The sequence below is a fragment of the Heterodontus francisci genome, chromosome 33 (genome assembly GCF_036365525.1).
Source record: "Heterodontus francisci isolate sHetFra1 chromosome 33, sHetFra1.hap1, whole genome shotgun sequence".
Classification (NCBI taxonomy): domain Eukaryota; kingdom Metazoa; phylum Chordata; class Chondrichthyes; order Heterodontiformes; family Heterodontidae; genus Heterodontus; species Heterodontus francisci.
Genome location: NC_090403.1, coordinates 45,301,065 through 45,327,935, shown reverse-complemented (window position 1 = coordinate 45,327,935; position 26,871 = coordinate 45,301,065). Strand labels below are relative to the sequence as shown.

The following is a 26,871-nucleotide window of genomic DNA, read 5'->3' as shown; positions in this document are numbered from 1 at the left end:
TGTAGACATGTTAAGCATATGTACAAATTACATTGCACACAGCAATTTCCAGGCTATTATTTTTAACCACTATATACTTGTATTGAATTCATTCCAATTGTACATCAGTGCATCAGAATCAGCCAATTCACTGCAATGGTTGCAGTGTTGTAAATGTTTAAGGTACTTGTCAGCAGCAAGCAGCGGAAAGCCATCAGTTCGGTACTAATGGTAGTGCTGAATAAAGTTCATCTGAATGCATTCTTCAGTCATTAGTGTATACCTCTCAAGATCAAAGATAAGCATGGATGGGGAAGGTCATTCAACCATTTTAGTTCATCCATCCAGAATGATTCCACCTCCCCACAACACAGCAATCCAGTTGGTTCGTAAATTATTACAGGATCTTTTTCCCCACTGCTCTACCTGGGATTCCATTCCATATGCTCATCACACTTTCTGTGAAGAAAAATTCCTGATATCAGCCCTCTTATACCAATTTAACTTACAATCCCTGGCCTAATGGTCACGATTTAATTAAAAGTAATTTTCTAGATTTACATTTTTCATACTGCTTTTCTCATCATATATTAAAAAATGGTGATTAAAAAAAATATAGGGCGGCACGGCGGCGCAATGGTTAGCACCGCAGCCTCATAGTTCCAGCAACCCAGGTTCAGTTCTGGGTACTGCCGGTGCGGAGTTTGCAAGTTCTCTCTGTGACCGTGTGGGGGTGCTCCGGTTTCCTCCCACAGCTAAAGACTTGCAGGTTGATAGGTAAATTGGCCATTGTAAATTGCCCTTAGTGTCGGTAGGTGGTAGGAGAATTGAAGGAAGGTGGGGATGTGGTAGGGAAAATGGGATTAATGTAGGATTAGTATAAATGGGTGGTTGGTGGTCAGCACAAACTCAGTGGGCCAAAGGGCCTACTTCAGTGCTGTATCTCTCTATGACTATTTCTCTTTCTAAATTGTATAGCATTATCTCTCTCACATTCATAATTATCCATTTAAAGACATATAAAGAGGGAATTACTTTTGCAGGAAAGAGGGAGAAACTTAGACTTTGAAAGCAGGTCTTTTAGATATGATCTTATCGAGATATATAAGACATTGTTTATTACTCGTTTTCAATTTCTTAACCTGAAGGAAACCTACATCAGACACATCAAATTGAGAACTTGTGGAATGGAAGGGATCACAGTGAGAAACTCAATGGGACCTCTGAAATGAATTTGGTATGAAATATAAGAAAGAGACTAATCGTCTGGCACCAGTTTAAAACGTAACTTTCAAATTACAATGTTTAGTTTGTAAAACCTTCCTCTACATGGAAGCAGGCTGGACACCACAGCTTGAAGTATTAGACAACAAAATGGTGATAAAACTAGCAGCTCAATGAGGTAGAATCAGATACTTTGGCATTATAGGAGGAATTTTAACTCCTGGATGCAAAGCTGGTGGGAAATGCCTTGGGGATGCAGTGAAAAACCTGATCCATTTTAATGGCTGAGCCTTATTAACATTCCGTTGCCCGCCCAGATTGGGCATGCAGAGGCAGCTTACCAGCACTGGACCTGCGAGGAGACAAGACTGTTAGTTAGGGAACTTGCAGAGGGAGGAGTTGAAAGAGAGTTTTGTGGGTCCGAAGTATGGGAGGACAGCAAAGCAAACCTTTGTGGAGCCCAGATTAGCACTCCTAATTTTACGAGTCCCACAAAGAAAATTTTGTACTTAGCTGATAGGGCCTCCATTGATATTACAGAGCTGAGTGCCTGCGCAGTATGCTCACTTCACAGTTAAAATTGTATTGGGACCCTCATGATATCATAGGACCCCAATTTACATTTAGTCACGAGGCTCTCGCCTGAGTCAGATGGGCAACTCAGTCTTCCAAGCAACCAGCAGGGTGGGAAACAAGTGGTAAGTCTACCGCTTGGAGTTTAACTCCCATTTCACCTGAGACACAATTGGAGAGTGAGTGAGGTGGTGAGCAATGTACTATAGGGAGGACAGTACAGCAGCTGGACAGGTAATGAAACACAGGGCTAGGGTGTAGAACAAGAATTAAATGAGATGCAAGTTGAAGCAGAGCACCACGAGATTGGCTTGCTCTGATCTAAGAGTGACAAAGTCCCAGATCTGAGGAGGACGGAAGTATTTTTGGGGCTGTGGGACTCTTTCTTAGAGCCAAGACTGAGCGAAAAGATGTTCCCTGGACTCATCCTGTGAGAAGAGGCTTTCCTAGGACTGAAATCAGGAGCGGATCAACATCCCTGGAACTGAAGATGAATGAAGATGCTCCTGGGATTGGGCATGGGATGCGGGATAATGAGGACAGCAGGTTCAGGTATGAATAATTTATACATATTTTGCATTATTATTGTAAAATATTTCACAAGCCTTAGTCCTTTGAAATGAGAGATGCAGCAAGTTCCCATTTTGTGGACCAAATGCCAGCATACTTTCTTTTCTCCAGTCTGTTTGCCCATGCAAATTATTATCAAGGTGTCAGACGGAAGCGACCATTTTAGTACCAATTTTCTGCTGTGCTCCCATGCCCACAAGAACTGGGTTGAGATTCCCAAACTAATTTTACAGAGCATCCTTGCAGGAAACATACATCCCATTAGTTGAGGCTGGATGTAAAACTAGAACTCAATGCTAACCCACTGCATTGCCTAGTTTTCCTCCCAAGAAATATTACCTACCCACGAAAGAGTAACATTTAACACCATCCAGTAAGCTCAGTGTTTCAACATTTGGAAATTTGAGTGAAATGTCACTATTGTCAACAGCATTGGAAAAGTAATATAACTGAAAGCATTTGTGTATGTGTCAATATAGTGGACTGAAATGGGGGAGCTTTGTTTACACAGGTTTGCTTGGTTGTAATTGATAAATCAATGCAATTAGGCCAAGAATCAGGTTGTAAAATGCAAGTTAATGTGTTTGCAATATCCATGGCAGAGTTTAGCTTAAGAGGATTGCTCCTACTTTCACAAGCAAATATTTGCCCTTAACCCTTTGCCTTCTCAGCACAAATAAACTCGATCAGGTCACTTCCAACAAAACCAATTCTAATTAAAGTAAATACAAGCGTATTAAAGTAAGAAAACTGGCTCCAAAAACATAATTCAGTCATTGAGTATGTTTAAAGCAGAGATTGACAGATTTCTAAATACAAATGACATAAATGGGTATAGGGATAGTGTGGGGAAAAAGGCATTGAAGTGGATGATCAGCCATGATCATATTGAATGGCGGGGCAGGCTCAATGGGCTGAATGGCCTACTCCTGCTCTTACGTTCCTATGATAAAATGGAGCCAGTACAAATTAAACATGTCAACTTTATAAGCCTGATTTGTTTTTTTTGTTAAACTACTTGATCCTATCTATTGTAATGCTGATTTATGGCTCTGTAATACTTCATACACACTGATAATGCTAACCTTGACATATGTGTCAAATGAGTATGTAGTCATAATGACAAGTATCAAAGGTTTACACGTACAGGTATAAGTGTCAGTGCTCTAAGATGTCCAGTGAGACCAATTCCTTAGTGAATGCTATATTGCATTCCATTGCCATGCTATGTGTTTTCTTACACAGCAGCCTCAGTTTTATTATTAGATGCTTCTTGCAGGTAGAAGAGGAAATAAGTAAGTGTATGAACCTTTCCCAAGCAGCTTACATTTGTGCACCTGCAAGGGACCACTTCAAGAGTGGCATTGGGACAGAACCTGGGTACACCACCTGGCTACTGTCTCAGATGGGGATGAGGCTAAAAGGTAGCAGAAAATTAGTTAAAATTCAGTTTCCTTCTCCTATCAGAGGAAAATAATTCTCAAAATAGAGCCTTTGGCTATTGTTTCCACTTCTACACTCCAGCCCACAATTTCCTGCTCATCCATTTTAATGGGCAGAAAATCACAGGTTATGGCTTGTAGCAGTGGAAAATCTTGGCCTTGTGTCTGTAAGTCAGTGGTTAGAAATTCCTGCATTAATTATATATCTGCTCATATAACGATCCGTGCTCTTCAAAACGTTGTGAGAAACATTGTGATATGCAAAACACTATGAATATACAAATATTAGCTATCCCTGGGAAAAGGTGTGTGATTTTGCCTGTGAAATAAATTTAATGCATGATGAAATTTCATGGCACAAGTGTTAACACTTTTGATCTTTTAATAACAGAACGGTGTGATGAAAAGTACTAAATACAACTCAAGTTTGTATTTTGAGTTAGGTAGCTTAGTGGTTGTAGTACTGGAATGGCGAACCAGTTGTCAGTAGTTATAATCCCACCATGGCAAGTTGTAAAACTGAATTAAATAAAACTGATCATTTGCAGGGTTGGCACCAGGAAAACAGTATATATGCTAGTGATTAGCAATCTTGTATGAGGCCCCAGTGCACGTTGCAATGCTGTGCAATGTCCCCACTATCTCTGCATAAGTCACTTTACCCAGTAAGATTGCTCACTCTGATCAAAGAAAGATGCAACTCATTAGCTAGAGGGAGGAATCAGATCTGTGCAGTGAAAGAGTGGGGAACATTTGGGACGTACACGCACTGAGCTCTTCACAGAATCGTTACGGTGCAGAAGGAGGCCATTCGGCCCATCGTGTCCGCACCGGCTCTCCGAAAGTGCAATTCCCTCAGTTCCATTCCCCTGCCTTCTCCCCGTAACCCTGCACATTCTTCCTTTTCATATAACTGTCTAAGTCCCTCTTGAATGCTTCAATTGAACCTGCCTCCACCACACTCTCAGGCAGCGCATTCCAGACCTTAACTACTCGCTGTGTGAAAAAGTTTTTCCTCATGTCACTTTTGCAAAAATGTTATACAGCCAATGAGGTCCTTTTGAAGTGTAGCCACTGTTGTAATGTAGGAAACAGCAGCCAATTTGCACACAACATGGTCACATGCAATAAGCAGTCAGGTGAAAGACCAGATAATCTGTTTCCGTGATTTTAGTTGAGGCATAAATATTGGCAGGACACCAAAAAGTACTCCCCTGCTCTTTTTTTGAATATTATCTTGAATACAAATGGCACCTCATTTTAACATCTCATCTTAAGGACAGCACCCCCAACAGTGCAGCACTCACTGTGGAGTGAGATTTGAACCTACAACCCTTCAGACCCAGAAGCAAGAGTACTACTAATTGTGCCACGACTGACATATTATGGGCACATTCCGTTCAGGATCCTTCATATCAAATTGTGCTTACAATCCAACTTTTTACTTAAACAAATAAGAACCGATTGTAGCTTAACCAGTGTCGAAATTGCAAATAAAATCAAACAATTGTGGCGAACATAAAGAGTTGTTGACTTAATGAGGCAAATTCAGGCAGGGTCCAACTCTGGGAATATCACAATAAGACCTCCACCTTGCAACCTAACAACATTTGCTGCCATGTTTGTTGTGATGTAAATTTTTGCAATGCATTTCATGTATATTTTTAGATATAATAATAATAATAATGGCAGCTGCAATCAGTGATGAGATGACTGGCATCGCCGCACTCTCATGTTTACTAATCATGATTCAGCTAGGAAAGTGAAAAGCCCTGGCACCTGCTATTAAAAAAAAAAATCTGCAAATGAACTGAGTTATAAACTTGTAATCCAATTGAAGAGATAGAGTGATCATAAACTGTGAAGTCGAAGTTTGCGAGGTGTGTATATAAAAGATGAAATTATATCATGGGTTAACACATCTCTCAACATTCCCAAGGCACTTCATGCATTAACATAGGCAAAGGTATGAATGATTGTTTCCTAACCCCCGAGGTCAATAACCAGGGGGCAAAGATTTAAAGTAATTGACAGATGGATTAGAGGGTAGTTGAGGAGAATTTGTTTTCACCCAGAGTCTGGAACCCACTGCCTGAAAGGGTGGTAGAAGCAGAACCTCTCACAGAATTTAGAAAATGCTTGGATATGCACTTGAAGTGCTGGAACCTACAGGGCTACAGGCCAAGGGGGGAATTTTATGGAGGCAAAGGCGTTCTCAGCAGCCGGCTGGAGAGCCAGTGAGAGACCCACGTTGTCTCCTTTGGGGAAGGCCCACTGTATGACGAGCTAATCAGGCACCCGAGAGGTCATCGGCAGGCCCTCCCGGGATCAGGACTCCAGGGGCGGGAAATCCTGCCCGCCGAGAGCTGCTGACCAATCAGAGGCCGGCAGCTCTTTTTAACAAATGGGGAGGCGGTGGCTGCTGCCGGAACACGCACCAGAGGCCCAGGATCATGAAGCGACCCAGGCCAGAGGGAAGTGATGGCGGGAGGTGTTTTGTAGGGTGGGAGTTGCAAGGGAGGGGGTGTAAGTGGGGGGGGGGGAGTCGGCAGCAAGGGCAGGTGGTTGGCTCTCAGCAAGCACCACCCCACCCCCATCATGATGACGGGTCCCTTGATCTGGCACTGAGTGCCTTTCAACCAAGGACCACCCCCTCCACCAGACCACAAGCAACCCTGCACGGGTTTGCATGTCATGCTCCCCACGTGACGACACGCCCACCCGCCACTGGGTTAATAACAGCAGCGGTGGGAAGTGGCCATTAATTGGGCATTAATTGCCCCATAAGGGCCTCAATTGGCAGTGGGAAGGGAAGGCTGTGCATGGGCCTTCTCGCCATGGAGTTAATCTGGATGGAGGCAAGAAGGTGGTGGGGGTCCCTCCCACCACAACCCCACCCAATTAAATGCTCTCCCCGCCTCCAAACCCGCCACGGAAGAGAGCATAAAATACTGCCCCAAGAGTGGGACTAGCTGAGTTGCACTTGTAGAGAGCCCGCCCAGACACAATGGGCTGAATGGCCTCCTTCTGTGCCGTTAATTTTCTATCTTTCTGAGGTTGGATCTCAGCCTCAAAAATCACTCCCTCGTTAATAGTTTCTGACCTTTTGCTAACATTGTTACGTTTGTCTACCTTTCAGAGGTGGTCATGATCCTGGAAATCGGATGAAAGGAGGAAACCAGGATTGGTTTCACATCCATCATTTTCTGTTGCTCAACCACCATTGTGTTTTCTCTTAAAAATATTGTCCCCCCCCCCCCACCCCCCCATTTGACAACAGTGATAAAATAGGATTGACAGAAGCACAAATTCACATTTTTTTTGGTTCCTTTGTTGACACTGTTCTTGGATGCACTTTTTTTTTCAAGTCCCTATGCTAAACTGACAATCAGCCATAAGCCACTCAAAAATGGGTACTGAGGGTGGTTGTGAAGTCATTACTTCAAGGTTACAAAGAAATAAGCTGCAGTTGATTGCAGCAAAATTATAGTGCAGCATATATTACAAAGCAATCAAATGTTTTTTTTTTCATTACGGCGTAATTATTTGAACTGTTATCTACAAGAACCCCACTTTGAGTGGTCGTGCACAGCATAAACATCACTTTGTGTGAAGCTATTTTGGATTTCTCCCAGAAAATCAAATATATACATATTTTAATTCATACAAACTTTTGTCAGAAAGTCCCTTATGACAGGGTTTGATAAAAGCAGTTGATTTGGTGCCTGGAGTGTTTACAGTAACAAGTGAAAAAAGATGGCAGTTGAATAATGAAGTAGTTTGGATACCGTTGACATTTCCATCATTTAAAATCTCAAAAAGCCCTGCATGGATCATTAAAAAGATTCAGAGTCTGTATTCGGGGAAGGCAATGTACAACATAAATTTCAAAACTGGGCGACTGGCCAAGAAAATAAGCATTAGAGATTTATAAAATTATCCTAAATGTTCTGGTGGCAGAGAGGGTAATGGGTTTGCTTCATAATGAAATGACCAAAGGTACATTTCTTGGCAGAGTTATACTTCCTGGCTGATATGTGATGGATGGTTTATGCTGAGAGACCAGATGGAAGATACCAGACTGTGAAAATGCCAGTTTTGTATTTACTCCATTGCACCCACATGTACATACCAACTCACTGTGCCAATCTGGCCCGCTTCTCTCTATTTTCTTCCTACGACTGTGTTCACTTCTCCTCAGAAATGCCCACTCTTATTCACGTAAGTTGCCAACAATGCAAATCTACACGTTCTTCCTCCCTGCGTCATTATGTTGAATTAAAGGTTAATCACACCGTCTTCTACTCATTATTTTCCAGGATCTCAAAACTTGGTGGCTGAAAAGTCGGTGACGAACCCACTTCCGCCTGGCCTGAGGATCCGACCTGCGCTTTGCGGGTCCCCGGCCTTTAATTCTTCTGAGGCGGGACTTCCACCCGCTTGAGGCAGGAAGTCCCGCTGAAAACAGCCAACAGGCCGGCAGCGCTCAGTCCCAGCAGCACCACCGAGAATGGTGGTGACTGCTGGGACTGCAGCCCAGCTTCATGAGGAAGACGTCAGGGAAGCCCAGAACACAGGTAAGTTTTTGTTTCCTTGCCGGGGGTGATCAGTCGGGCTCCGCAAGTCAAGGGTGGTCAACTGGGGGGGGGGGATGTGTTGGCTGTTGGGGGTAGTTTGGGCAGCAAGGGCAGCCCTCCGTCAGACACAGGGTGCCTGATCATGAGGGCCATACCCCAGGCCATCAGAGAACTGCCTCTTTTCTCGGGCCTGGGCCACCCACTTGACATGGGTAAAATCCCCGTGGTGACGGGCAGAGGCTCTTAAGTGGCCGTTAAGTGGCCACTTAAGGGCTTTGATTGGCCTGGGGCGGGCTGGCCGTTTTTTGCCGCTGCCGCCCTGCGTAAAGTGGCAGTGGAGGTGGGAGCGGGTCGGGATGGGCCCCCACCACCCCCCAAGCCTCCCACTCCATTTTATGCCCCCCCCCCCCCTTCCCACTTGTTGGAGGGGGGCGTGTAAAATTCCGGCCCTCATCTTCCCTTCCTGCTACCATCTCAAAGCTTTTAAACAAAAACTTTCACCCCGATATTTACATGATGGTGGGGAGGGCATTTGTGGGGGTGGGGGTGGCGGCAGCGGGGAGGAAATGGGACGGTATGGTGGTCAGGAAAACCGGAAGTGCAGGTTTCCTGCAGGACCTGATTTAATGCTGTGGTACAGAGGGATCTGGGTATCCTTGTAGATGAAACACAAAAAGCTAGCATGCAGGTACAGCAAGTAATTAGGAAGGCAAAAGGCTTGTTGGAATTAGTGCAAGGGGGTGCAGCATAAAAGTAAGGAAGATTTGCTACAACTGTACAAGGCATTGGTAAGACCACACCTACAGTACTGTGCACACTTTAGGGTCTCCTTATTTAAGGACGGGCATACTTACATTGGAAACAGTACGGAGAAGGTTCACTGGGTTGATTCCTAGGATGGGGTTGTCTTGTGAGGAAAGGTTGAGCAGGTTAGACCTATATTTAGAGTTTAGAAGAATGAGATGTAATCTTGTAGAATTACGAATTAGGAGCAGGAGTAGGCCACTCGGCCCCTTGAGCCTGCTCCGCCATTGAACAAGATCACGGCTGATTTGATTGTAACCTCAACTTCACATTCCCCCCTGCTCTCATGCTCACATCTCTGTCCTGGGATTGCTGCAGTGTTCCAGTGAACATCAACGCAAGCTCGAGGAATAGCATCTCATCTACCGATTAGGCACACTACAGCCTGCCGGACTGAACATTGAGTTCAGTAATTTCAGAGCATGACAGCCCCCCACTTTACTTTCATTTTTAGTCATTTTTAGTTATTTTTTCTTCCTTTTTTTTTGCATTCCTTTTTACATTTTTTACAATCTTTTTTTGCATTTATTTCATTTCATCTTAGTTTGTACAGTTTGCTTACCCACTGTTTTTTTCAGGTTGTTTTTCTTCAGGTTTGCACTTGCTGATGTTCAATATTCAGTATATTCACACCTAATCTGTACTAATGCTTTGTCTTTCAACACACCATTAACATATTGTTTGCCTTTGCTCCGTGACCTTTTGGTCAGCTATGTGGCCTGGTCCAATCTGCACCTTCTCCTTTGTTATCTCTTGCCCAACCCCCACCTCACTTGTTTATAATCTGTGACTTTTCTAATATTTGTCAGTTCCGAAGAAGGGTCACTGACCCGAAACGTTAATTCTGCTTCTCTTTCCACAGATGCTGCCAGACCTGCTGAGTGAATCCAGCATTTCTTGTTTTTGTCTCAACTTCACATTCCCGCCTACCCCCCAATAACCTTCCACCCCTGCACCACCATCCCCCCACCCCTTCTGAGGAGGCTTTACAGGGTTTTTGCTGAGAGGGCCATTTAGAACTGGGGGCATAGTTCCAGAATAAGGGGTCGCCTATTTTAGATGGAGATGAGGAGGAATTTCTTCTCTCAGAGGGTCATAAATCTTTGGAATTCTCTACCCCAGAAAGCTGTGAAGGCTGGGTCATTGGATATATTCAAGGCTGAGATAGACAAGATTCCTGAACTTTAGGGACTCGAGAGTTGAGGCCAAAATCAGATCAGCCATGATCTTATTGAATGGTGGAACAGGCTCAAGGGGCTGAATGGCCCAGCCCTGACTCCCATTTCTCATGTTCTTATGTTAAATTTTTGGACAGTTTCCAGATTGATTGCTTGGCTGGTTGTCAGGCATCAATGTCTGTGGCACTGGGCAGCAGAGAAGACAGGTAGGATCATGGTTTGTGGGGAGGAGGCATTGTGGGCGGACATGGATAGATTGTGGGCTAGATAGATGGCATCGGGGGCTGTGGCGGGATTGATCAGAAGCTGGACTGAAGAGATTAAAAGGAAGGGTCACAGAAAGATTGCTCTGGGACCTGAGAGATCAGTCAGGGGCTGGAGAACTCAGAGGGAGGGGCCAGTGGAGAAATTGGTTAGGTATTGGGTTTCCCATTTATGAATATTTATCCGACCTCCCTCCACCACACCTCCAATGCACACACTTGTGGTACAGACTATGATGAACACCGTTTTTGTAAGGGTGTTAGCGTGGCATCAGGAATGTGCACCAGAAATATACAGAGTAGGCAGATTGTGACATCAGTCAGCGTGTAATGCTGATCTGATGCCAGTGCTACCATTTTTGATCTTGTCACTCAAGCTCTCTTAAACATGTGCAGCTGAACTTGTGTTCAGCAGCAGGAAGGACCCCCCACCCCCACCCCAACACCACAAACCCATTGCCACCAGCCCTACTTAAAGTGATCATTAACAACTTGCAGGTTAGTTCCTGACAATGTTCCCTCTAATGTTTCTTTGCTGTGCAAGGTCCGTTTGCTGTATGGCACCATCCCTTTAAGATTGACGCACAGCCATGCATGCGTGCATCTTAAAGTGACCGCATCATGCCAGTGAATGCCTGGCAACAGTCATGGTACTTTCATTCTCTGGCAGTCTGCTGTTCCCTCAGGCTTTCAGCCACCACGCTAACCAGGGGGTTGTGAAATAAGGGGGAAGTGGGATGTGAGGAGATGGAATAGGTAGGAACTTACTATCATCTTCTACAGTTTCAGCCCTGTCATTGGCCAAGGCCTCATTTGTGGAGCACCAATGATTGCCATGGCAGTGTGTGCAAGCTATGAGATACGAGCATGAGGCTTGCAGCAGTGCTAAGTGTGCGAGGGTGAGGTGAGATAATGAATGAGAATCAGTTGTGCTTGATGCACACTGTTCGTAGGTGAGTGATAGAATCGGGGGCAATGTGGTGAATGGTGAAGTGGGCGAGGCTAGGGGTTCATCTGTAAAGTTATGGCATGTGAAGATGCATTGACTGAGCTCCATAAACTTGGGCCTCTTGCACAAGCGTGCAGCCATCAGCTGTGTAATCAGCATTGGGAGGCATGTGACTCATTTAAATTAGCAGGCAGCATGATGTTTGCATGTTGCCTGCATCGCTATGAATGGGCATGAGTTAATCACTCATCATGATCCCTACGCCGGATTACTGGGCTATTCCAATTTTCCGACAGAAAACTTTATGATTCACCATCTTTAAAACAGAAACAGATTCTCTAATTTGGGTGAAAACTCATTGAAGGATGCATCCATGTTAGGGTCTGAAGTTCTGTTAATGGATGATAAATACCTGGTAGTTCAGGATAATAGGGTGAACAGGTGTTGGGTGTCAATTATATAAATATAAAGAAAAGCCAGCCAGCACTGGTTGTGGGTGTTGTTTGGAGAGCAGAAGTAAGCTCTGTGGCAAGCAATAAACAATCTCCACCAAAGCATCCTAGTCTCAGTGTCTTCTTCACAAACAGGCTTGGAAGTTTCTCTAACAATCCACACTATAGTGCTCGGCCAACTTTTCAATTACTTGCTTGACAATGCCAATTGATCTGCTGCATGGTACATTCTGGCCACCACATATCTGGGCTGTTAAAGAGTAAAATAATGCTCTCTGATATAGGACAATGTTGTCGTAACTACCACGAGGAAAGACAATATGTGAAAATAGTCACAAAATCATTTCAAAGCTCTAACAAAACTATTGTTTACCAAAAAAACCTGTCACTTAGCAAAGAAATACAACAGCCATTAGTGTCACATCAACTGGATAGCTTCTGTCAGCTTTTAGTAGATTTGGATTCATTTTACTGAAAGCAAGACTAGCATGGGGACACTTACAGTCTACCTACATTAATGCATTATTAACAGACTTTTCTGCTATCTCATATTGTTTCCTGTTTATGATGCTAAGTGTCTATTTACTTCGACATGCTTGTACAAAGTGAGCTGTTTTGTAATAATTGACAAAATTACCCAACATGTAGATGCAAATAACATCACCTTGCCTAGAAGGCCAGAAAAAATGTCAATGCTCACGTAGATATTTATGTTGATAACGTCTAAATATGAGTCTTCAATCATCAGCATGTGAAATGGTTTCAAATTATGTTATTAATAAGATTACAATTTGCCCCAGCCACCAGGTGTCAATTTAGGACTACATTGCCTGCCAAGAGGAGGAGTACAGATAGCAATTGTTTCAGCTCCCCAACAAAAAGAACTGCTTCCAGCTGGGTAGAGACCGGACAATGTTCAATGGCTGATCATTTGTCCCAAAGCTGCAGAGGTAGCAAGTCATTCATCAGTTTGGCATTTCTTCACTTTCTCATCTCAGTGCTGTGCTTCTTCTTCATTTCAGCTGGTCTGCATTCGAAGCACAGAATTCTTGATAGCCTGTACCTGATTTTGGTAAGTATTGCTTTGGGACTGGTTCTCACATCTCTTATCTGGTAGAAATTATACCTTTGCCATGTATCTTAGCAAAATTGGGACAGCTTCATATGCTCCAGACTGACAATAAGATATTTGGAAATACTGAAGTACTGTTCTTAGTCCTATTCCTAGACTCGACACTGGATTTGTCAGTAATGCCAAGTTTTGCCACTATTGCTGCTTAACAGAAGACACCAGTAATCTCATCGGATATGTTTCCTGATTCTTAGTTGTTGATACAAAATATTGTTGTTGCTTTCCCGAAAAACAACTTGGATTTATACATCTTCTTTAACATAGAAATATGTTCTAAGGCATTTCACTGAGCTATAATCAGCCAAAAATGTATATGGAGCCAAAGGACGTGTTCGGAAGGGTGTCCCAAAGAGGTGGTTTTAAGAAGGGTCAAAAGGGGAGAGGGAGGTGGAGAGGCAGAAGGGTTTAAGAAGGGGATTCCAGAGCATGGGACCTAGGAGGCTGAAGGCATTGCTGCTAAAGTTGGGCAAAGGCAGAGTCAGAGGAACAGAGACTTCGAGGGGATGATAGGAGTGGAAGAAATTCCACAGAAGGGTCAGGCTATAAATGTTGAACGGGTGGGAGCCAATGTTGGTCAGCAAGGAGAGGAGTGATGGATGAGTGAGACATCGAGCAAGAGTCAAATTAAGTCCAATAAGTTAACCTTTTTCACACTTGAGCCATAGTGCTAAATTTATGGGAGTGATTACTACTGAAATTTTTATGATGCTGAAATTAGATCAAATATTGAGAGCCAAATTTTAATTTCGGCTTGATCTCGCAAAATACGTGACTTTGTTTATTAGTCCGACTTGGTATCTCTCCTGAACTGCAACCCAAACATCATCTCTAGCTCCCAAATTGGGGTGATGTTGTCGACTTTTTGCAGAACTGAGAAGTTCCTTTAGCAAGATGCCCTTTGATATGGATGAGAACATGCTGCATGAGGTCCAGGCCCAGCAGCAGTGCCAATGCGATGAGCAGCAGCAGTTGCGTGGCCATGAAAACAGCTTCTGGCATTTGCTGAGGAATGTACCATGCCAAGGATTTTCACATCTCATTTCTCACATGCTGTGGGACAAGCTAAGTCAGCTATATCATCAACTAGCCATAACGCTGCAAACCTAATTTTTAAATTTCAATTAAAGGCATATGAAGAGTATCTTTCTGACTTTGCTCTTCCCATTAGGAACACGCATTAAAAACTTGGGTACAATTTAAACAATCAAAAAAAGCACGTCTAACACATGTAGCTTTCCGTTATGTACTCCCATGGGCAGTGTAAAGTCAGAATTACTCCTGTAAGCAAGCTCATCCTTTGTAAGAGGTAACAATAACATACATGGCAAAAATATAATTTTGTGGGTTCTGGGCAAACTGGACTGCAGAAGACAATTCAAAGAACTGATCACAAAAAAAAAAATTTGCAAAAGATCGGTTTGTGTACAGATCTTCACCAGAGACACACGCAAGCCTGTTAACTATGCTCTATGCGATCTATGCTGAGCTGTAGCAGCCTCCATCCATTCAGGACGAGGGCATTAACATTATCCCCATCTTCTACCTCTGCTAAATTTATCCCCATATCTAAAGAAAACTTTTTTTTTCCAGAAGGAAAAGCCACTTAATTAACTCAATTTGAAGTTCCCATCTGCACCACTGGACAAAACAGTCCAAGAAGATTACCCTTCTTTCACCTTTCTCACAGTGATTTATGCCTCTCTGCATTTAATAAAAGGATATGGGGAGAAAGCGGGAACAGGTTACTGAGTTGGATGATCAGCCATGATCATATTGAATGGCGGAGCAGGTTCGAAGGGCCGAATGGCCTACTCCTGCTCCTATTTTCTATGTCTATGTTTCTATAAGAATGCCCAAACTAACTGGTCTTTATCAAGATGAGGAAATAATGATCAAGAAATCAAAGGAATGATTTTCCAAGTTGACACTCCCAGTTGAGAGCCTCACCTAACAACAGCACATTTTAGAAATTTGGGCGTCTGTGTTTTGTACAAACTCTGGAAATATTATGGGTAGAAAATTGCCTGAATTTCCACATTACAGTCGGGTGGGAGCACAAAATTGGAAAAGTACCTCAATTATTTGACTCAAGAGACATTCGCATTCTTAATGCTTAGATTCAAAAATAAAGTCACAAAATTCAAACAAAGCAGAAAATATTGGCCAATTGAATAATTTTCAGAGAATTACACAAATTCATTGAATGTGCAATCTTACAGGGTGAAGCACAGACAACAGGTGTACCAGTGTTACATTTTGCAGATAATGGTCTGAAGTTAATAAATATACTGACCTGAAAGGAACTATATGCATTATGAGGAATGCTGCAGCAGATAATATTGCTGCAACATGCAAGATAATATTACAGTAACAGAATATAATGTTGTGTAAATGAGGCATGTAAGTAAGTAGGATTAGGAACAGAGGTAAACAAAAATTGATCAACTTATAGCAGTACTTTTTATATTAAATAACACTTGTTGAGTAGTGCAACATCACTTTTGTAAATTAATTAAAATGGACATTGTTACACCTGAAAATGTTGATGACGTTTATGAAGATTCAATATCTTGCACTTAGTTGCTGAAGGTTTCATCGCGTGACCTTTAATTCCCTACTTGTACTTTCATTTGTAAACGCGAGAGATTCCAATTCCCAATCCACTCTGGATCACAAATGCCATGATACACAAAGATGACGACTCATGCAGTGGAACAGATTGTCTTGGCTTGTGATGGTTAGCGGGCTACAAGGCTAAATTTTCCTGGTCCATTGGTGACAGGCTGGGTGGGAGGGGGCTGCTAAAATGGCGGGAGAGGCGTCAGGAGTGGAGCCCGACGTCATCTCGTTGCCATGGCGTATTGCCAGGGGTGGGAAAGTTGGTGGCTTGGCCACTCACCTGGTAGCCAATTGAACGACTTAAGTGGCCAGTTAAGGGCCAGTTCCTTCCTCCGTGGGCATTTTGTCCGCATTGGGAAGGCCTGCTGCCGAGTGGTGAAACTGCCTGGCCTCCTAGCGGGCTCTTTTATGGGCAATTCACGGCCAATGGAGGGGCCCCCCGGTGGCAATGGCTGCCCATGTGGCAATGGTGCCACCAGTGCTCAACAAGAACCCCATCCCCAATCGCTGGAGCCTCCCTGCCTCTGGCTGCGCCCAACCACACTTACTGCTCTTCAAGGGCACGCTGGCATTGATGCGCCCTCTCCCTGATGTTGCAGCTTCAGCAGTGGCCACCACTAGAGGTGGCAGTGCTGAGGGCCAGCAGCGCTTGGGGGGCGGGCCGCCATCCTTAATTGGACAGCAACGCTGGCAGCAGCCTCGTAATTGGCTGCCACTGGCAATATGCTGCCCTGGGTCACACCACTGGCTGAAGTGGGGTCAGCTTCCAATTTCCTGGTGGCAAGACTTCACCCTCAGTCACAAAATTTAGTCCACAGTTTCTGTTGGATCTGGAATAGCTCCCACTCCACTTGCACCTGAAGCAACCTACTAAATTGGATACAATGACTTACATGAACTGCGATTTGCTCCTTATTTACAACTAATCATGCATTTTTAATTAGTTTCTGGTTTCTGAGAAAACGTTGTTGATAGTGTGACAATCAAGCAAATATGAATCTAGAAAAAAGAAACAATTCATTTCAAGTCATTTGTTCACTTAACCTGATCACAAGAGTTACACTTAGGAACACAGATGTTCAGTGAACAGATGTATTAGGATCTCATGAGATAAAACATACAAATGCATAACAGGGATACAGATACATTTTGATGACAAACAATTTTACATTTAATCCTACGTATTTGTTTTATTCATTGGTAGTGATTACATGGAAAGACAGTTTAGTCCATATATGTGTGATAGAAATGGGTAAGGGTACACTGGTTTACAGTCATCAGGTACCCCAGTGTGTAATAGCTGATCAAAAAGGGGCCATGTTAAATGTGATGACGGTCACATTGGTAAGAAAAATTCCTTTAACTGAAATGCCACAAAATGAAGTTGTAACAGTCTTCCTCGTCATCATCCTTAATGCAGGCAGATGCAGCTCCACCTGATCCATAACAGGTCTGGTTCTTACTTTTTAAAAATTCATTCACGGGATGTGGGCGTCGCTGGCCAGGCCAGCATTTATTGCCCATCCCTAATTGCCCTTGAGAAGGTGGTGGTGAGCTGATTGAGGTGTACAAAATCATGAGAGGTATAGACAGGGTGGATAGCAAGAAGCTTTTTCCCCAGAGTGGGGGATTCAATTACTAGGGGTCACGAGTTCAAAGTGAGAGGGGCAAAGTTTAGGGGGGATATGCGTGGAAAGTTCTTTACGCAGAGGGTGGTGGGAGCCTGGAACACGTTGCCAGCGGAGGTGGTAGACGCGGGCACGATAGCGCCTTTTAAGATGTATCTAGACAGATATATGAATGGGCAGAAAGCAAAGAGATACAGACCCTTAGAAAATAGGTGACAGGTTTAGATAGAGGATCTGGATTGGCGCAGGCTTGGAGGGCTGAAGGGCCTGTTCCTGTGCTGTAATTTTCTTTGTTCTTGAACCGCTGCAGTCCATGTGGGGTAGGTACACCCACAGTGCTGTTAGAAAGGGAGTTCCAGGATTTTGACCGAGCGACAGTGAAGGAACGGCGATATAGTTCAGGATGGTGTGTGACTTGGAGGGGAACATGCAGGTGGTGGTGTTCCCATGTATTTGCTGCCCTTGTCCTTCTAGTTGGTAGAGGTCGCGGGTTTGGAAGGTGCTGTCGAAGGGTACACTGGTTTACAGTCATCAGGTATTCCAGTGTGTAATAGCTATCAAAAAGGGGCCATGTTAAATGTGATGAAGGTCACATTGATAAGAAAAATTCCTTTAACTGAAATGCCACAAAATGAAGTTACAACAGGCTTCCTCGTCATCATCCTTAATGCAGGCAGATGCAGCTCCACCTGATCCATAACAAGTCTGGTTCTTGCTACTATCAATGTTAGAGCCAACGAGAATGGCAAGTAATACAGTAAGTAGTTCAATAGAAAGTTATCCATTTTGGATGGTTCATGCTGCCAATATACCTCTAGAACCATCAACTCATGGAGATCATTGTATTAACAGCTAAATATTTAACGTTTAACAAACTACATTAGTCCATGTTCCTAGTTGCCCCTGTTTGGCATAATGTAGCATGGTGATAAGATGTGGTCTCTTAAAAGCCAGTGTGAAATTGGTCATTTCATTCAAATAAAACAGGCTAAGAATGGAAGACATATGTTTTGACCTCAAGAATTTGACAGTCATTAGGAGAATAATTTGATGGGAATTGCATGCCAATTGCTTAATGAAGGAGTGGAAACCCTTAGATGCCATTTAATTGACCGATGACACCAAGGTCACCAATTTGTCACATCCAGGACTCTTGTAAAACCATTTTTTTTTTGTTTTAGCTATGTGTCCAACTGCTTTTCTCACTTGGAGAAATGAATGAAATTGTTGACCTTCCATCATTGCCCCTCAGTTCCTGCTGCAATGCAGCTGGACATGGTGCTTTGGCTAAACCCATTATGATACCCTCCTGATGCCTTAAGAGACTTTGCAATCAAAAAAAAATGATGACTGCTGTGACTAACAGCCATAGACAGGGCATCTGGAGTCACTGGCAAGCTTTCCCAATCTGTAGCCAGTATTCACATTGCTCTTTAATTAACTCCCTGGTGAACTCATTCTTCCAAATGCACTGCTTCTCTCACTGGGTCTGGTAGTTCATTCATGTCCTGTACAGCTTTCCATGAGGTTACATCCATTTCTTTGCTGTCCTGCACTTGTGTGTCACGTTTCCTGTTTCTTTTTAAGACAGCATAGTGGCTACCATGATTGGACTGTGTGTTGTCTGTCAGTAGGGTTATTCTAAATATGACAGTGGTGTTGGTATCATTTATGCATTTCAAAAGCTTGGAATATGGCCACTGCACTTAAGATAATAGAGCTGCCCTTAAATAATTGGTTTAATTGATAGTTTTTAATTCCAAAGCAGTAATTATCCTGTTGCATTAAATATGTATCAGAATGTAACAAACACTTTGCTTGGTGGTAAAGTCACTGACTCTCTGAATTAAATCTGTCCCATTATTTTTGACATTTCAGAAAATAAGATGAAAACATCCAAAACCATGAATTTTTGTTAAAATGTTGCAAAAAATAAATAGGTATATTTAATTTAAAAGAGCACTTTATAATGTAATTGCTGTCTGTTTATTTGATGTTGGTTCAAAAAAAGGTTGGTCAATAAAAATGACCTTGTCCATCAGTAAAGAAGGTTAAGAGAAGTGTTTAGCAAGCTGGATCCAATTGTAAACGTTTTCCTAATTTTGCCCAGAATCCACTTTCACAGACCTGATGTGTATCAACATCGAATTCCGAATCAGATTATGTTCTATGACACGCTTTCAGTCTAACAGTCAACCTCTTCGCTCCGCGCTGATGGATTTTGCTGAGCAGCCCTTCAACAGACATCAACTCCCTCGCTAGAATATGGAAGGGGCCCAACACCTGTTTAGGACACCTAAAAAATGTCCGAGGTCAATATTGCATCAGATGTGATTCCGGCATCCTTGTGGCATATGGCATAGCCCTGCAAAATTCATACTTTTTAACCCCTGTTTCCGCCCAGAAAATGGGTGCAACATGGACCAATTTCAACCCCTTTTGCTTTTTGATCACTAAAGTGCAACTCAGTTTGTTATCTTTACATTTATCATGAAAATGAGACAGTAACAACCTGTTATCTCATAAGCCATTGTATTTTGGCGTTACTCTTCGCCATTACATCATGGAACCTAAGGTTATACACAAGGAAAAAAAAATGAACACTTCAAATCAATTTTAATTTCCCAGTAAAATCCATCTGTCCTGGAGAAAATTTGTACTCCAGCCAAGCAGCTGCTAAAACTGAATGCAACAATGCTCACTTTATCGAACTGACACCAGAATACATTATTCTAATCACACTCTCTATATCTTACTTCACTCTAAAGTCCTATTAACAATAAGTGAATTTGGATTGATTTGGTGCTTAATGAACTCAGCTCACAGTAGAGAAACAACAGATGTAAAATTTAGCAATCAGCTATGACAAGTAGTCAATATATGGTAAATTTATTGAAATTTTAATGTGGTTTTGTTTTTAATCACACTGTTCTTTTGTTTGACTTTTGCATTTGCATTTTAGCCTCCTTTATTAATCTCACACCTCGGCTTTTATAAACCTTTAACCAGAAGAGCAAAATCTCAAATGCAATGGTTTATTCCATGATACTGGTGTTAGGCTCTATTACTGCATGGTGTGTTTGGATGGTATCAAATAGGTTAGGTGGAGGCATTTGGTTCAAACCAAGTACTATCGCCACTGTGGAGTTATGCTGTTGGTGTTGACCATATAGACTGATTATAATGTCACTTACAGTCCGAGCACAACGGTCTGTAGAAAACTCACAGCTAGACCATAATATATTAAGTGTCATCAGCCTAGCTTAGCATAATATTTGAGTACAGCCAGGACATGTCTCAAATGGTCAGCATGAATAGTATAATGCATGTGACTATAACATTTGACTGCGAGGCTACAGGACATTGAGAGGAGAATACTATTCTGCAGATACCACAAAAACACTACTTCCCTCCACTACCCACTACTGTTTTTATTTTATGTCTCTGTATCATCACAAAATCTCAGCTGTAAGCACCTGACACTGCTGATGCATTGCATAAAGGGTACACTAGTGACTCTGCAGTCATGGGCAATCTCAAAAGATTACTTTGTGCGTTAACCCTCACAAGCCAGAAGGAGGAAACTGATCTTGGATTATTTTTTATATTGCAAAGAAAGAAAGCTGTGCACTTGCTGCAATGGATTTCTATCAAACATGTGCCACTCCACTGTTCATTCCTGTAAAATTGCATCATGCCATTGCATAGGCTTGTGAAGAATGACACACATTAAACATGACAAGCGCATGTTAAAAGTCTCACCTTATTGCACAGACTGAAGTGCACACATTATTTGCTCAGGGAGGAAAGTAACTATTTTCCTCCAAGAAGTGTTGAACATATTTTATTCCCAAAAATTGTGGCCTTCATGATGTAAAACTGAAACTGAGAAATTCAACCTTATCCTGGACTAGTGTCCATAATAAATGGAAATAGGAAGGAAAGCCCTGAATGTTGAAAACCTGAAATTAATGGGTTATTTAATTTTTCTGGACTGACATTGTGCAAAAGTAATTGTATTTTACAGCATAACAATTCTGAACACTTCGTGGGATAATCTGCTTGCTCAGCAGATTTTAAATATTAGAACTGCCTCAAAAGAAGTCAATTTTACACTTAATCTTCATGAATCACTTGAGAGAAAAAAAAAGTTTAAATCTGTTTTTTCAGCCTTCCTGTAAATACTATATAAAGCCACGTTTTATCCTGTTCATGCTACAGTGATTTTTTTTTTCTGTCATAGTCAGAAAATACATAATGAGGATTCCTCTCTCCCATCTATCCCTCCCCTGAATGCCACAAAAGATTAACATTTAAATTAATTATAGAAATACAGATGAAAGGTGAACATTCATAAATTGCCAGGCATCTCTCCACATTTCTCTTCTACCACTGTAATCAGTTGCACTTTTTTATGCATGTCCTTGATGTGGGCTTTCTAACAGAACAAAAACAGGAGAACTTGGCAAGCAGATCTGTCCCAACAAAAACAGGACTTGACCTGTCTTCTTTAAGTGAATCTTCCAGGATTTAGTATGAAAGGCTAAGGTTTCCACCTCCCCAGTCTCTACCTAGACTTCTCTCCATCTTCTTCAGTATTGAGGAAATTTGAATGTGAACATCGAGACTCTTTTAGATTTCTCTCACACCTTTACTTTTTGTTTCCCAAGCTTTGGTAGTAAACTATGAAAGGGAACATGGACCCATCAAGCTCTCTCGCGGGGCACATTATTTGACCATTGACATTCAGCCCTATTGTGGTTTCTGCCCTGTCCATTTAATCTCCTGAACAAAAATGCTATATAAATACTGGCTGATCTCCTAAAGCTAGCCAGGAAAACTCCAGTACATTCATTCATACTAACATTTCCAACATTCACCTCTGGGCCTCTACTCTACTCTGACAACAGAGGTGATGTGTGGGTCCATGTGTAGCTCTGACAGGAGATGGGTTTGGAGCCATTATCACACAAACTGATTGGAGGTTTTGAATGTGGGTGGAAGTTCTGAGGTCATTCTCATTGTAATAATTTGACAGCACTCTCAGTATGGATACAGCTTCCAGTTAGGAGGGTTGAGAGTGTTGTTTGTGGAGGGTGGTGGGGGAAGAAGCAGAGAAAGATTTGGAAAATCTATCCTTGTGGTAGATTTTAAAGCCCCGTAGCATCACCTTCAAGAGGTTACCTTTTGATGGTCAAACTACATAAAGCTTCACTGTATAATTTTTAGTGACAAACAAAATGTCAACTTCCAGTGAAACAATACCAAGAGGCCTCAGAATCACCGATGTTTCATAGTAAATGAACCAAAGAACAGTGGCACTCTTTGTTGCCCCAGGACTTCACCAAACAGACATGTGGCACAGAGTGCATATGAAGAGATAACATCACATGTCAATGCTGAATTCTCCCTCCCACTACCTTGTGGTACTTTGAAGGATAACTATGCATGGAAATTATGCACCAATAACTTACACTTGTAAGTGTTCCTTCAATCATACCCTTAAAGGGATTCATCTCAAACAATTCCTTCCATCGTAACAAATTTTCATGATGTACAATGCTATCACATCCACAATAGGTTGCATTCTGACACTTGAATATTATGTTTTCTCCTGACTATTGAACCTCGCAACTCAGTTTCTTCATTTGCGGGAGGATACTGCACATAACAGGAGATGTAAACAAGAGGAGAGCCATTCAGCTATTTTGAGAAGGCCCTCATCCAGATCATTGCCATGTCCCACTTAGGTAGTTGATGATTGTGAAGTTGGAGGCTCCCCAGCAGCCAAGTTTTTAGCATTTTCCTTCTAAAGCTCAGCCTACTCACTGCACTCAAACACAATACCATTATGCTGCAAGCTAAATTTCAAAAGTTGCCTTGATGATAATCGTGTGACCTCCTCTCTCTAGGTATACCCAGGAACCTGAGCCACTACCCAGTGGCCAAGATTTGGCCAGCACCTCGCGGTATCCAGCATCATCCAGTCCTACCCTTGTGAACATCAGCTCAGAATCATCCACCAATAATAATTGGGATTGCTTCCTATTGGTGACGCATGAGGGACAGTTGTGCAGGAGCAGCTGACAGTGGTGAAGGAAAAATAGCAGCCCAAAGGGGAAGCTTACATTCACCTATTGAGCCCTGGGATCCATGCCCTGATTCGAAATAAACAGTGTATGCTGAGCACGTAAGTTCGCACCAATCATTGGGGAATGCACCAGCTAACTTGCAGCACCTGATGGAGGGGTCCACTACTCACATTTACACAGCCTTGATGAATCCATTTGCAGAATATAGAGTAGTCCATCTCCATGAGCATTTGCACAGAGCATCCAGTGGCAGCTGCCAATTGCCAGGGTGCTTCTTTGGTGAATGCTCAGGTTGTTCTCGAGAAGGTTTGGCTCCACGATGGTGACAGCTTTCCTTTCTAGCCTCTAATTGCATCAGGAGAACCATTACTCATGGCTTTACTGCTCTCATTGGTGCCATCAGGTCTGTTAGCTCAGTTATCAGTAGGTGCGAGGTAACAGTAGATATAGAACATTACAGCGCAGTACAGGCCCTTCGGCCCTCGATGTTGCACCGACCTGTGAAACCATCTGACCCACACTATTCCATTTTCATCCATATGTCAGTAGCGAGTGTTAGGGGCATGGTTAGAGTTGGCACAGATGAAATCACCATCTCTTGACACAGCACCACATCCATAGGCCACTGCCTTCCATTGACTGTACACATGGCAGGAAGCGTGAAACATCAGGCAGCCACACAGCTGCACACGGGTTGGGCCTCACTTTAATGTTTCATCCAAAAGATAGTACCTCTGACGGTGCAGCACTTAAGGGTTGCCAACCCTCCAGTCTCCAGGAATTAAAGTCCAATCTCCAGGGCACTGCTACCGGTAGCCCAGGAGAAAAATCACAGGCATGCTAAAAAAGTGCAATTGTTTTCATTTTCTTTGACCATTAGTTGCAAAAATCTTGGAGACGAGGGTGTTTGACTGACAATCAAGCATTATCAAATTGGGTGAGAAAGAGCTTGTTTGCTTTCCAATTGGCATGGGAAGGCAGTGCACTGCAAGGAGGATCAGATCAAGTGACTGGGGGGGTGGGCAATTATAGGCAGGAGGTCATGTGATGAAACCTCCAGGAATACATTCAGAGTTGGCAAGCCAGGCCGCACTGCTTCAGAGCCCTGCACCAACTTGAAGTAAATTTTGAACCCAGCACAGCAACAGGCGGAACAGGGGCTCATTCCAATACTGGGGCTGGCCACCCACCAGCACCTCCCCGACCCCGTGCTGCCTTCCGGACATTAAAAGGAAAGACACATGCAATATTTTCAAGCAGTCGCCAGTGGTGATTACATTTTAAAAAGAATGTAGCTACATTCAGGTAATTCTACCTTATTGAATAAAAGGCATTATAGAGCTTGCAGCTACATGACTCGAGATTACTATCTCATGCCTGACATCATGACTGGATGTTAATCAAAGGTTGTTTCATGGTAAAAAAAAAGAGCCCTGAGCTACTCAGTAGCAGATTGATTTCATACTTTTTTTTGTTAAAAAGTGTCAAGCATTTTTCATTCTATTTTATGCATATTCAAGATAAATTATTTATTGAAGAAAAGTATTTTTCCTCCAACATGTGGTTTTAAGATTAAAATGTACAGTTGCAGCATTCCATTTTGTAGGGCTGAAAGGCCACATCTGTCCGTTCTCTGGCCAACAACTTATATGAGTATGAAATAAAAGAAATATGTGAAGTTCACCTTTAATTACATGTGGTTGAAATGATAGCACAGGTAATGACAACTGCTGTCTGGCTGATGCTCATCTGAGACCAGCACACTTCAACACATAAGGTCACATTGCCCATTCACAGATTTCTCAAAGCCACCACCAGACAACATCCTACTTTTAAATCGGAGGACTTTCCTCTTGGAACAATGACCTTAATAAACCTTAATAATTCCCTTAGCCACTAATGTTTCAAGCACAGTAGAATCTGGATGTAACTGAATATCTGCTGTAAGTGATTATCAAACATTTTATGCCTTATTAACCAGACCAACAAGGAGCACTCCGACCAGTCAGCTTGCTGGTGTGTTGCAGTAAAATGGGATGCCTCGCAAGTGGTTGACTGTTTCGGCTTCTACCAAATATTTTTTTTCGGTGATGAGCACTTAAGATAACAAGCACAGTATAATGAGCTCTGCGGAAATTCATTTAAAAGGTAACGTGGCCATACTTTATCATAGTGAGTAAACTGAGATTGAATACAGCTTCAACCTTGCTCAGCACTGAAAAAGGCTGTGCGACTTTTCTGTCGTGTTGCTGTCTATATAATCACAAGCTGAGAAATGCTATTGCTTTGCCAGAAAGCAGCAGAAATTCCACTATCCACTGTGCTTAAAGTTCCCATTGCTTTTCTTACTTACCGAGCAGCATTTTTTTTTCATAAGATGAAGTTGTTGGAATCCTGCTGTTTGTTCAAATGTTGGGAAATCAGCCAAAACAAAGCCCTCCTTGAAAAGAATACCTCTCCCGGCCAACTTAATTCCAAATGCTACAGTTACACCTTAAAACTCAGCGCTCCAGTGCTTTTGCCTTTAGGGGAGCAGAATGTCCTCTGCAGCTACTGGTCTCGTTTAACCCAATCACAAGGGGAGATGAGAATTAACAGCCATAGCCTTTCCCACCAAAGGTCCCACGGACAATAGAGAAAAATCAGCATGACAATTATAGGGGAGGGAACACAAGTGACTGAAGTTCAAATATCTCTCTTCACAGTGTAACGCACACTCGCACTCTTTTTCTCTTCAGGATTAGCTCAGTGTAAACTGCGGAGCTGCCAAAGCACAGGAAGCCTCCAGAACGAGGGGGCACAACTGCATCAATCACGTCCCGAGAATCCCTCTCCTTTTCCTGTCTGCATTAACATGCAAGGCAGCACCTTCGGAACACAAGAACTTAAATAGAGTTATTCATCTTTCCTGCCTCTGATAGTGCCTCCCGTTCTCCCCAGCTATATCTACCAGACTGGCAGAGGATGCCTGAAAGGAGGGTGAAAGATGAGAGCTGGTCAATTTATTTTCTTTCGTACAAGAATCATAACATTCCTCTGAAATGAAAGAGCTTCTCTGTGTGACGTTCACCGTACATACTTGCCGGCTTACCAATTCTGGATGTAGGTCTGCCTGACTGAAGCTGTTTTTAGTGCAATGATGCTAACAGACCTTCACTGTCTCATTGTATTTTTTGAAAAGCTCTCGGTACAGCATTGCTTTCTGACTCGTGAGCCCATGGTTGAAGCTCTCTTTACTATTATTATTTTTAACACCAAACTACAGTAAATTGCTTTGTTCCACTTCATTTTCTCATGTATTTTTTCCCCTGTGCAGGCGACAATTTTTAATGATTGTGGAGCAAAAGGAACAACAGCAGAGATGTAAATATAGATTTGCGCTGCCTTGG

The 26,871-nt window shown here is 42.7% G+C and overlaps 1 protein-coding gene across 2 annotated transcripts in view; it reads right to left on the bottom strand.

The window, feature by feature from the left end:
- The window catches only part of znf385c (zinc finger protein 385C), a 273,245-nt gene that overhangs the window by 163,367 nt on the left and 83,007 nt on the right, over positions 1-26,871 (bottom strand). The window contains exon 1 of one of the 2 annotated variants that reach the window (XM_068013001.1): positions 25,836-25,875. The exons of the other annotated variant lie outside the window; for it this stretch is intronic. Within the exon in view, the coding sequence (XP_067869102.1) occupies positions 25,836-25,845 (10 nt within the window). The 5' untranslated portion in view covers positions 25,846-25,875. Of the gene's footprint in view, positions 1-25,835; positions 25,876-26,871 lie in introns of those variants that run through there. 2 annotated transcript variants of the gene reach the window in all.